The sequence below is a fragment of the Marmota monax genome, unplaced genomic scaffold, assembly GCF_021218885.2.
Source record: "Marmota monax isolate L192 unplaced genomic scaffold, Marmota_monax_Labrador192_F-V1.1 WCK01_AAM20220418_F8-fsc00332, whole genome shotgun sequence".
Classification (NCBI taxonomy): domain Eukaryota; kingdom Metazoa; phylum Chordata; class Mammalia; order Rodentia; family Sciuridae; genus Marmota; species Marmota monax.
The window spans coordinates 712,771-725,922 of NW_026693576.1; the positions used below are offsets into that span (position 1 = coordinate 712,771).

The window sequence follows — 13,152 nt, forward strand, 5'->3', positions numbered from 1 at the left end:
TACACCTTTATACCACAATTTATCATATCTCTGTTTGTATATAAGGTATGTTGACACCAAATTCACATCTTCATACGGTGATCATTATACAAAATTGTGTTCTTCTATCCACCAGTTGCAAACCATTTATCCCAGCATGTTGTGTGTGTCTGTTTATTGTGTTTTTATTCCCAGGGACTTAATGTATAACCAGAATACACATACACCTTGCCAAATGCAGAAATGCACGCGTCAATATTGTATATTAAGGGCTGGGGATGTGGCTCAAGTGGTAATGCGCTCGCCTGGCATGCGTAAGGTGCTGGGTTCGATCCTCAGCACCAAATAAAATAAAGATGTTGTGTCCACTGAAAACTGAAAAATAAATATTAAAAATTCTCTCTCTTTAAAAAAATATTGTATATTAAAATATACATGCATGTCTTATAGAGAACTAAATGAAAGAAAAATCATTATTGGGAAATTAAAGCAAAACATCTCTCACGTTCTTTTTGAATCAATCAAAACAGTAAGAAATTACTTGAATCAATAACCCCTCTCTAGACGTTACATTATTTTTTTCATGAATTATTTCTAGATTATATGCTTGTTTATAAGCAGCTAATTCCTGAAGTTCAAACTACCTTATATGTCCATCTATAAAAAAATGATGTAAATTATACTTTCAGCCTTCCAGCATCAGTTGAATCTTTACCTCCCTCCCTCCCTTCTTTCCTTTTTACCTTTTCTTCCTATCTTGTCCCACCTTTGTTCTGTATCTCCTACAGTCTCCTAGACATTTTCCAATAAATGGTGGATATCTTGTGACACCAGATTAAAACTGAGAATTCCAAGGTTAACTTTGTCATCTGTTCCCTGGGTCGCTCCTCTTCTGCAGGGTGCCTCATTTCCTTCATGGCTTATACCAACTCGGTCACCAAATCCTCTCAGTTCTGCTGTTGTGTATCTCTGTGTCTGCCCCTTCCTTTCTAGTCTATAGCCACCAGCATGACACAGAGTGTCATTATTCTTACCTGGGCAAGCAAGGTCTTCCCACCTGTCCCCGTGACTCCAGCATGTGTCACTTCAGTCCCTCATTCATACCATGGCCATCCTCATGTATTTCACTGGTTCTGCCCCTAAACCTTCAAGATTTTGCAATTTCCACTTCTGTCCTCCCTGCTTATAAAGACCCTCTTTTATCTAACTACATCGTGCCTAGTCTTATCTATCTCCTTCTTGTTCCACCAGAGTGCTGTATTCCTCCCCCCTCGATAAGTTGGCTCTGGGTCTCCAACAAATGTAGCGTGACCCCTGAATCCAAATCTTATCCACTTTTCAGTTTTCTTGTTTTTACACTGTTCAGAACAAGGTCAACTTTGATTAATGTCATTTTATCTGCAGTCTCACAGCACTGATTTTTTTTAAAGTCCATAATTGATTACATGCTTCTTTTTATCTATATCATTTCTATGCTGCTATTTCATGTTAGTCTTCTCCACCCAATTAGATAGGAATCTACTTGAACAGAAGTGGGGGGGAACCCTCTTGTATATAGTGCTGGTATGCACCCGCACGGCATACCAGGACTTTTTTCCAGGCAGCGTAACACACACCAGTTCAAATAAGTCAACGTTCTCATTGCATTTGCAGAAGAAACAAGTCTGCATGCCAATTTAAGTAGGACAGGTAAGAAAGGCACAAAAGGAATGTGATGGGTTTGGAGAAGTCGTAACATTTTCAAAGACTGTGGCATCTGTGGGTTTTCCAAATAATAAAAATAATAAAGCTGTATTTCTCTATACTCCACAGCCAGTTGTGGATTTATCATGAAGTTAATGAGCCTTGAGGATCCCTCGCTTGCAGAAGTCCCTCCAGCATCCCAAGGGGGGGCCTAGCCTACTATTTACACATTTTGTAAAATTAAGATACTCAAACTGTGCTCAGTTCTGATCACTGTGGATCATTATGATTCACAGCACTGAGTAGACTGTGGACGTTTGCATTAATGTTTTCCTGGGGTGGCCACAGGCCTTTTGCATTCATGACTTTTCATGCCAGGTGCCACTGGAGTGGCTGAGGGAGCATTTTATAATTATAATTTCAATCTGTTTCCTTACTTGAAAACTGAAATGAAGTATTCTAAATTCTAGCCCACAACTGTTTCCTGCCCAGAGGGGAAATGACAGGAAATGAAGTAGTAAGAAAAGATAGAAATTAATTTTCACCAAGGACCTATCCTATTCCCATAGTCCAAAGCCATTGATCTCCTTCAGTGCTAGAACAACCATTTAAGGCATTTTCCCCGTTTAGAAATGACAATGCTCAATTTTAAAATGTGAGGTAACCAACCAATCAAAAAGATAAGAACGGTTAAGAATTTAAATTTGGATGTCAGCTCAAGTCCCCTGAGTCCAAAAGTGCATGATGTTCCTATATCCTTATAGGGCTTATGTAAAAATCATGATGTAGATATTATTTTAAAAAACAGGGATATGTATGGACAACAGTTTTTAGAAATTAACAATCTAAATTCCCTACTATCTCTATATTTTTCCATACCAGATTTTCATAAACAAGCTGTGAAAGTGGTATCTCTTTCCGGTACTTCTCTGGATTCTCTTTATCTGCTCCTTCAAGAGACTCAGAGTAAGCCTACAGTTTCCTCTGTGAAGCTGAGGATTTATAATATGTCAGTCTCTAAAGAAAAATGTGAAGGAGGAGTACTGGAAAGATCTGAAGAGCCCTCAGTGTGACGCTTGAACTATTTATCTTCGGGTACTGGAATGTTTTGTTTCTCTCACCCTTGCTCTTGTGATTTGCTGGGTGATTCGAGTTGAGATAGCAACCACTGTAAAACAGTGTAAGCGAATTGAAACTCCAAGTTGTGTTAAGCAGCTGCTTGATGGTGGCTCCTTGCCGCTTAGCTTTGGAGAAGTCTGCTGTTGGTACTTACATGTATTTTACTTCCCACTGACTTTTGGTTATTTCCTTCTTGTATTTTCTTAGACACTTCTGTAGCTATGAAACAGATTACTCATGACTTTGGTAAAATGCATACAAAGGTTGCTAGTGACTAAACAGAGAGAGAGAGAGACAGGGAGAGAGAGCAAGAGTGGGGGGGGTGGGAGAAAGCAGTTCCCATGCCTTCAAGGACAGCTGGTTAGGATTAGATTGTTCCACCTTCATCTTTTTTTCCCACAGCTTGTATTGCTTTTATGTTTTTCTTTTCTGTAACTGACATCAAGTCACCATCCTGCCCTGGATTATCATGTTTTATATAATCAGGATATTCCACTAAGATATTTTTAATGCTGAATAAAATGACATGAGATATAGATCCTACTCGCAAGACAGGCACACTAAACGGTGAATACAGCAAACATTTAATTATTCAGGACTGATCAAGCATACATTCTCATGATGGCTGAAACATGTACAGTGGATTGTATCACTCAAGCTCATCCCTATATGACAATAACTTTAGTGTCCTTCACTAGTTCAGTGGGCATGTCTAACTTTTTGCTTTTATTTTTCTTTGAAAGTCAGCAAATATGCTTCAGGGAACTGCAATTCAAGATCAGATAGAAAATCTTAATCAAGAACTTGATTGTTGGGACACAAGTCGTGACTGCTAGGAAAACTATTTTGTGACTGATTGCAAGAAATGTGACAGAATTTTAGGGGAGGTCTTGGTTCTGATCCTGTCTTCCCAACCAACCAAGAGACAGTGCACAGATTATAAATAATGAAGAGCTTCATAGAGTGCAATGTTATGTTTAAAGATTGTCCTTCACTCTGCACACTGTATTGTATTACTGGTAGTCACAAGTGTGCTGTGGATTTGTTACTGGTACTCAGCTAGGGCCCCTCCACAGAGCCTCCCCTGACTCTTGACCAAACCATTCAGACGTCAGTGATGAGCTTTATTCTTGGAAAAATTTAGTCTAACTAAGAGCTTGTTTGAGTGAGTAGGAATTTTGAAAGCTTGAGTTACGTAGTACTAAGTACATGTGATCACTTATAAATCTATGTCAGTATTTTTTTGTTTGGTTGGTTTTTTGACTGTATGTTAATTTCCTCCATTCTCTTGAAACTCATGTCAAGAGGTCCAATTTGTATTCCCCACTCTGGGATCAAGCCAGCTGCATAAGATTTTGAGCAAGTTAATAATGTAAGTAATCCTCTCATCCTTCAGCTGTAGAGAGGATGTTAGATTCTCTTTAAAATTCCTTCAAAACACAAATATGCAATGTGCCCAAATATTTGTTCATCACTATGGTGTACTGTAGCAAAAAGATATGAGATATAGATCATCCTCTTAAGACAGGCTTGTCAAACGGTGAGCAAGGGCAGTGTTCTTTCATTTAATAGACATTGAGTTCTTCCTGTGTACTAAGCTCTCTGTCAAGTGCTGTGAAGTTGACCATGGGTGACAGCCATACTGCAGACATTATAGAGAAGCTTCCCTGAAGCTGTCTGAAAAGTGATGGTGACAGAGTTGGGGAAGGGGAACAGGCTAATAAAACCAGGCAAAAGTAGAAGAGACTCACCGAGAGGGCAAAAGAGACAGAAAAAGCAATGGCCAAGCCCTGTCCAGATATGAGGTGCAGACCTACATGGCTGAAGTAGAATGCTGTTGTTTTCAACTGCCAAATCTGATCATCTAATCTTTCCTCATTCATTCATATACCCAAGAGGCATTTGCAGGGTAGTTACCAAGTCACTGTAAATGAGGATACAAAGATAGACAGGACTCACCCCTGTACTTAGCAGACTAAATAATATCATTTATTGAGCTCCTTTAATATAGCAGGTACTAACAGAGTTTTTATAACTTTGTCACTAATTATCTCAAATGCAATGGAGTATACGTTCTATTATACCCATTTTATTACCAGCAAAATTGATACACAGAACTATTTTAAATAAGTTTTCTGATAGCATACCATAAACAAAGGCATCAGAATCTGAATTGAAATCATCTATCTCCAAGGTCTGTGCCCTTAACCATCAATATTCTTCTTCCTGAGTGTTTTTTAATAGATTCTAAACATTTTGTTACTGTCATGTTACACCTGAAATCATCAACAGGAAGATACCTGTTTAGAACTTCCATCTTGGTATAAATCAGAAATCTATATCCCTTTCCCTAATCCCAGAGATTTTTTTTTTAACCTCGTTTTGTTTTTCTCTTTCTGCATTCAGTAATATCTAATGATATTTGACAATGGGAGACAGAGGTGGATTAGGAGATAGCTAATGAATTCTTTTCCATTTTATTAAAATCATCAATCCAAAGATAAGTCCAAAAACATAGCCTACCTAACTATGTGACTACGAAAAGTATGGAAATTATCATTTACATATCTCTTCAATATAATTATAAAAAGTGGAAAGAAATAACAGATATTTATTGTTGCCCCCTCTAACCACCATCCATGGGAGATACATTTTAAAACCCTCAGTGGAGGCCTAAAACCATGAATAATACCAACCCAATATATGCACACTGTAATATTGCAATAGTTGATCTGATACACTAGATAGCCACTAAGTGACTAACAGGTAGTGTATACAGTGTGGATACTCAGGACCAAAAGCTAATTCATATCCCAAGAGAGAAGGAGTAAAGAGTATGATCTCATCAAACTAGTCAGAATGGCATAGAATTTAAAATATAGAAGTTGTTTATTTTTGGAATTTTCTATTTAATATTTGTGGACAATGGCTGGCTTTAGGTAACTGAAACTTTGGAAAGCAAAACCACAGATAAGGGAAAACCACTGTGATTTATAGGTCCCTCCCATCTTCATTTTAATCAATCTTTTCTTATTCTTCAACTGTCTAGAAAATATAAAGTATAAAACATAGAAATCTGGAAGTGGATTCTAGCAGGCTACCACTGATAACCAGTCTACCCTCAGATGGGTGGGGAAAGTGTCCTGGCCTGTGTCCACATGTCTCTTAAGACTCAGGATTGGTTATTTCTTGTTTTTACATTCAGTTTTCCCTCTTGCTATTCTTTCCAAGTGCCTTTTATTTTTATTTTATTTGGGGGTGGAGGGTGTGTGGAGGAGGAAGGATGGGGATTTCTAAGGCAACCAAAACATTCTGAAGAGATGAATACACCTGTGATCACAAAGGTGGTCTCCTAAATATTTGGTAGACTAGTTATATTCTTAAGCTGCTATGTTTTCAAGGATTTTTGCAAAAAAAGGATTTAGCAAATTAAAGGAAAGACCGCATTCACCCAAACATTAGATGGTTACTATAGTTAACATCTGGGCTGCATCCTGACATGGAGAGTTGCTGTGATGAAGTCCAGATGTTAGGGTTTAGCAGTGTTTTTATGACTCCTAAGCATTTACTGCCTTTGTTGTTGTTGTTTTCCCCACAACCTGATACACAAAGGTTGTTAGAGGAGGGAAGAGAACCTAGTAGATGGCATTGACCCACAGTAACTGGCCTCCTCCTCTTCCTAGGCACACTCTCAAGCCATCCCAGGTGTGCAGCCTATGGGAGGGCAGGTTCCAGGTCGTGCCCAGATAAGGACAATTCCATTCAGTTACTGATCTCAACTAAAACAGGGGATGTGAGTTGCTAAGTTTTCTCAGGTTTAACAGGACATAGTACAGAAACAGGAAAAGGAATAAAATCAATGGCAAATGTTTCACAATTCTTGGTTGATTTTCTTTTAATCTCAAGTTCATTTATACAGACGCATAATATACATCTACACATATCTGAACACCACACACATACACTCACACATACTAGACACACACAATTTTCTAGAGGACAAAAATCACCAATCACACAAGAACAACCATGTTGATGCCAGAGTGTCGTGATGAGCATCCAAGGACAGTTTGAAAACATCATTATTCCTCTTTGACCTCAGTGCCAAGAAATGAAGAAAATCTCCAAGAAAAATTTCTTCCTTCAGTGTCCACTTTGAATGTCCATTAATTCGTCTAAAGTCTTTTCATGACTATTCTTATTTTTAATTGATTTCATTTCTTACGCTAATCCCATTTGAGTTCCAAACATTTTATTTCCTGTGTTAATAGCTCTCCTTTGGTTTAATCTAAAGCGATTCTTATAAACCTTCCAAGAGTTAACCCAAGTTCTGTTCTGTTATTACATATTTGGGGGACTAGATCATAAATGGCTTCCTATTTCCTCAATCCCTTAGATAACTTTTTGGGAACCTTTTTCTACCTCCATTATAATGTATTTTAAGATGTATATGATATTAAAACAGTGAACACATATGACCTCTACCTGAGTGGCATCACTTTTCTAGTTTAGAATCTTCATGCAATGTGACATTTTTTATAATCTTTAAATCAACTAAATAGAAGTATGGATATAGATACCCTCCTGATTCCCCTACTTGGGCTATTACCGTTTGGCCAGAGGATAAGGGTAATGGGGCAGTTCTTTGTAGCATCACCTAAAAGTGTTTGCTTACTTTTTTTCTATATGATGAGCTTCCAATATTTGAAGGTAAACAAGATTCTCTTATCTCCAGGATATATCTCCTTAATTACTCCTACATTTTCTTCTGAGAAAGGGTTTGGGATCTCTGAACAATCTTTTGTAGAAGCCATCTAGATTTTTAATAGTCCTCTTTAGTAAACAAGATATATCTGCTCTAAGCAAAGTAGGAAGGGGGGATTATCAACCCAAGCCATAACTGTTCTGTGTGTCATTATCTCCTGCATTGTACTGATGGTTCATGTTGAACTTGTGATCACTATAAGCAAGAGAACCTTTCTGATATGAACAAGAATCCTTAGGCCTAGACTTCATAAGTATGCCACTTGGGACTTGTAATCAAGGATTTTCTATTTAATTTACTCAAAATGTTACTTAGGACAAAATCAAAGGCAAAATCAGAGATCTCCTTCCAGGTCCATATCCTCTTCTACTTAATAATTGGCAATCTTAAAGATTAGCTGCTCCGCCAAAATATGATTTATCCCAACATTCCAGCACTCAATCAGACTAAAAGAATATCAGGAGAGCTTTGTAAAATGTTTTACTCATACCAGGAGGCTTGCCATTTCCTTGGGATACTAGTTCAACAACTTTTTGAAATGGAATTGCTTCTTATAGAATTGATTTTTCATTTAATTCTTGAATACATCAATATTTCCAAACCCAATTATATTGTCTCTAATAGTATTCATTATACATTGTTTTGTATGTACACACTTAAAAAAAAAAAAACAACTCAACACCCTCATTAAATCCTTTCAAACAGATTATGGAAACATATATTATTATTTCCATTCAAAGGTAAAGAAACATAAGCTCAGGGAATTGGCTAGAATTTATATCTCATGATTTAAGCTCAATTTTCTTTCAGTTGATAAAACTGGATTGCATTCTAGTCACATAGTTAGGTGCTCAATGCATATCTTTGAATGGATGGATACATTTATCCTAAAAGACATTGTATCCAAGGGTTTTGCCTCAGAGCAACCTAACACCTACTGTGACTGTGTAAGAAGATGCATCTATGAGGAGGTAACTGAGGTTAAGTGAGGTCATAAGGGCAGAGCCTTAGTCCAATAGGATTGGTGTCTTTATAAGCAATACACCAGGAAAACACACATACACAGAGGAGAGGCCATGTGCTGCTACAAGGCAGGAAGGAAGGACTCACTAGAAACCAACCATGCTGCCACCTTGATCTTGGATTCAGTTGCCGAACTGTGAGAAAATAAATTTCTATTGCTTATGACCCCCACCCTAGAGCGGTCTGTATGGTGTCCTGAGCAAACAGCAGAGCAGTGCACTGCATTGTTAATATCATTACATTTATTTAGTGTAAAGTCTTTTATTCTGTTCGTCTTGCTTTTATGTTATTATTAAAATATCATTTTATGAAATTATGGTGATACAGAATGATTTTGGGGTGATGTAGATTACGGTGCTTACTTGGAATAATAAAAATTAGCCATCTGATCTTGGACTGAAAATACCTTTTAAATTTTTACTAGTCCAGAGGTGTCGTCATTGGAGGAAAACACGTGAGTGAAGAAATCACACGTTGACCAGCTAGCTGACTTCAACCAGGAAAATCTGTGAACCACAAAGAACTCTCCAAAGTCATGACAGAAACTTAGTGAAGCAGATGGAAACAATATTGTTTTGGCAGGGAACAGCAATATGTTGGATCAAAAATAATCAAATTATATTAAAGCAATAAAGAGGCAGTAGGAATGGAACAGAATGATTTGATGGAAACAGTTGTTTAACAAACACATATTTATCCTCCTTCACTTGCCAGATATTGTGCCAGGCAGTCGGGAGGGGACACAACAATGAACATGACATGTTCCACACTCTGAAAGGTCTCATTGTCTAGCGCCCAGACAGGGTGAGGAGACCGCGGTGATGGAGATGAGTACAGTGTCCCAAAGCACCTCAAGGGAGAGGACCCAGCCCAACCTGGAGGGTACAGATATTTCAGGGATAGTAAATGGCAGGTAGAAAGACAAGAAGTCACTGCGTGTGTGACGGAAGAAATGATGTCAGTGGATAACTTATTAAAGACATTTGCCTGAAAAGAATAAAGAATGCTAAATGGGGATAGTTTGGAATGGACAAAAATTGGTTTGGAGTATGTTTTAATTTTCTGTTCAATGTTTTGTTGTTGTTGTTATTGTTATTTTGGATTGGGTTGTTTGGTTTTTTAATCAGGATGGGAGAGTCTTAAGTATGTATTTAAGCTGAAAAGAAGTTGAAGTGAAACAGAAGGAAGAGGAGGAGGAGTGGAAGAAGAAGAGGAAGAAAATGAAGGAGGAAAGGAAAAAGAAAAAAAAAACCCTTTTGAACGCTGAGAAAGGGATAAGAAATTTACTAAGGCACCAGCTCAGAAGCCTGGGAGAAAGGTACAGGTGTAGGGTGGTCTTGCTAAGAAGAAGCATCTCTCTCTGGAGAATGATAGATTCACTAGACTGTTGTGGCAGTAGATGACTTGGCAGGGAGTGGCTGGGAAGCTAAGTGTGTTAGTCAGCTTTCAGTTACTGTAACGAATACCTGAGACAAGTCATCTTAAAAGAGGAATAGGTTTGTTTGATGGGCTTCAGTTTGTTGTTGGTTGGCTTATTGCTTTGGGACCTGTAGTGAGATAGTAGAGGCTGCTGCTCGCCTCAAAGGACCTGAGAAGCAAAGAGGAAAGAAGGGGTCACAACATCCCACTGAATATCCACTTCAAGGGCTAATTTCCTTCCACTAGGCCCTACTTCCTAAAGGTCCCACCACCTTGCAATAGCACTGCAGGCTGACCACCAAGACTTTATTTAACACCTGGGTTTGTGGGGGACACTTATCCAAAGCATAGCATTGAGCTTTATCCTAACCGATAGTCTTCAACATCCTTAATACAGGCCAGAGAATACAGGCTGTTAAAAATGAGTCAGAGTTGGAGATGAATGAGGAAGGTTTAGATAAATTACTGAGAAACTGACAGGGAGAGGTCCAAGGATGAGTACCGCCCACCAAGTGTGGGGTATTGGTTCCTGTCTGCAACACAGTGAGGGCTTTCTCTAGCGGTGATAATTGGAGCTAGGTGATAACCCGCTGGAGAAAAGGTGGATTGAAAAGGAAAAGGTGGATTGCAGCTTTCATTCAACTTGTTTATTTCCCTTGTTGGAGGCAGTAGAAACACCAGTAATTGAAAGTACATATCAAAAGTACAGGTGGGTAACAGCGGTGTCTGTTTCTGCCTGTATTTAAGAGAAAGACTGAGTCTGCAGAGGGAGAGAGACAGGAAGAAATGGGATCAGGAGGCAGCATTGGAGTTGAAAACTTCGGAATGAAGCACTCTGGGCCAGTAAAAGATGTGGGCTGCGGCCCAGCGATGGTCCTGGAGTGAAGGATTACAGTGTGGGAAGGTTTCTACAGGGACTTGGCCTCCTCTGCTGGAGTTGGAGTGAAACAGAAGTGTATGAACTAGAGTCAAGTATTTAATGAGTAAGAAAAAGCAACTGGAGATTGATTGAGGCCTCGACTCAAAAGTCATGGAAAATAAGGATTAAGAAACAGCCTCTCAGCCGGGTATGGTGGTGTACACCTGTAATCCCAGAGGCTCGGGAGGCTGAGGCAGGAGGATCGCGAGTTCAAAGCCAGCCTTGGCAATGGCGAGGCACTAAGCATCTCAGTGAGATCCTGTCTCCAAATAAAATACAAAATAGGGCTGGGGATGTGGCTTAGTGGTTGAGTATCCCCAAGTTCAATCCCCAGTAACAAAAAAAAAAAAAGAAAAGAAACAGCCTCTCAGAGAAATTTCTCTTTGTGCATCCAACTTAATGGGATATGGAAAAAAAAGATAAGGATGCAAGAGAAGAGATATGCTAAGTGGGGAGCCAGGTCTCCACTAGAACCAGTGGGTGCAGAAACTGCTGCAAATATTGAGAGTATGAAAGAATATGAGGGGTATGGAGAATGGAGATGGGAGAAGAGCAAACACAAGGGAACAGGAGGAAGGAAGTACTGAGCAACAGGATGTAAGACATCATTCATCTACCCCTGAGCACTTGCTCTGTGCAAATACACACTGAGGACCAAGACCAACTTTTAGTCCCTGTTTTGCCAGGAGCCTCAGTGCCAAATGATTGGCATTTTGCTTTGTAACTAATGATTCTGGGAAGCAGATGCATGATCTCAAGCTACTGTGAAACTACAGCTAATTATTTTCCAGATGCATTGCAAACAACATCCCACTGAAATGAATGCAGATCATAAAATGCTTTTAGCTTCAAGCACTTCACAACATCCCACTGAAATGAATGCAGATCATAAAATGCTTTTAGCTTCAAGCACTTCTAGGTACTACCATAGGGTACCCAGAATATTAGCAAAATATCACCTAGTTTGGTTAGAAAATTATTCTAGCACTATTAGGAGCATTAATTCTATGATAATTCACCTTTAAGATAAAGCCTGTCTATTCTTTACACTTCTTTGGTCAAATTTCAAACACATCTTCCAAAACAGGCATTTGCATCCTCTGAGGGCAGTTAGGCATAGAGGTTATAGAAGCGCTGTCAAATGGCCATAGAGAGTGTAGATCTTGGAGACAGTCTTAAAGAATTTGAATCCCTGTTCTTACACTTACAATGTGGGTAACTATGGATGGATTCCTTAACCTCTCTCTCCCTTAGCTTCTCATCTGTAAAGTGGGGATGATATGAATTCATCTGTCAGGCTGTCATGAGGATTAAATGAGTCACCATAACTAAAGCACTGAGAAAGCTACCTGGTACCTTGGAAGTGCTACATAAGAATTAGTAATAACTATAGTTGTGTATCGTGTCCTGCTCTTGGAAAAGTTTGGTGTCTTCTGCACTTGAGACTGCTTGGCATACTAGTGGCCATATTAGCCTTGTGAGTTGTAAGTCTGACCTAGAAACAACTGTGCCAAATTGCACAAGCAGATAGTAATGTTTGGCAGTGGCTGAAGTTTTCACTGCTAATGGACCAACTGGAACTGACTTTCACTTGGCATCCCACTAAATAATGAATCCTTGCCATCCTTTCAGCAATATGCTTGTCTTTTCTCTCTAATATTTTCAGTGGTCATGCATTAAATACTTATAAATGCAATGACCCTTGCTGGGCAGTGGGTGAATTCCTTGCAAGGTGGTGGAGGACACAGGATATCTGGATGGTATGCTTGTTAACAGAGGTGTCTGTTTCGGCCTGTGTTTAAGAGAGACACTCAGTCTGGGATTTGTTCATTAGAGTTTTGCAATCCAGGGTCACTTCTAGGTGGGGCACCGTACTGACAACAAAACAGGAATGAACAGTATTTGTGATCTTAAATGATGGGATGTATTGGTAGTGTGACACTGCTTGACTCACTCGACAGATATTATAAATATGTCTCTAGGTCCTGGGACACAGCTCTACTCTCCAGAATACCTCCCAATATTTAAAAAGGAACTCAGATAAATGTGATAAAGAAATGAGTGTGGCAGTGGTATGCATGTGGGTGTTGGGCGATGGAATGTGGTCTTGCAGAAAATAGGCAACTAACTGCCTTACTATACTTTTCCTCAACTGCCTTTACTATACCTACTATACTGTACTTTTGAGAGCATCTTTATTATGAACATAGTTGGAAACTAGGGGACTGCCATCTGTAGCTCTCTG

The 13,152-nt window shown here is 39.1% G+C and overlaps 1 protein-coding gene across 9 annotated transcripts in view; it reads left to right on the top strand.

The window, feature by feature from the left end:
* Dlc1 (DLC1 Rho GTPase activating protein) overlaps positions 1-13,152 on the top strand; it is a 470,384-nt gene that overhangs the window by 313,311 nt on the left and 143,921 nt on the right. Inside the window, exon 6 of one of the 9 annotated variants that reach the window (XM_058583957.1) lies at positions 8,994-11,270. The exons of the other annotated variants lie outside the window; for them this stretch is intronic. Coding sequence (XP_058439940.1) covers positions 8,994-9,031 — 38 coding nt within the window. The 3' untranslated portion in view covers positions 9,032-11,270. Of the gene's footprint in view, positions 1-8,993; positions 11,271-13,152 lie in introns of those variants that run through there. 9 annotated transcript variants of the gene reach the window in all.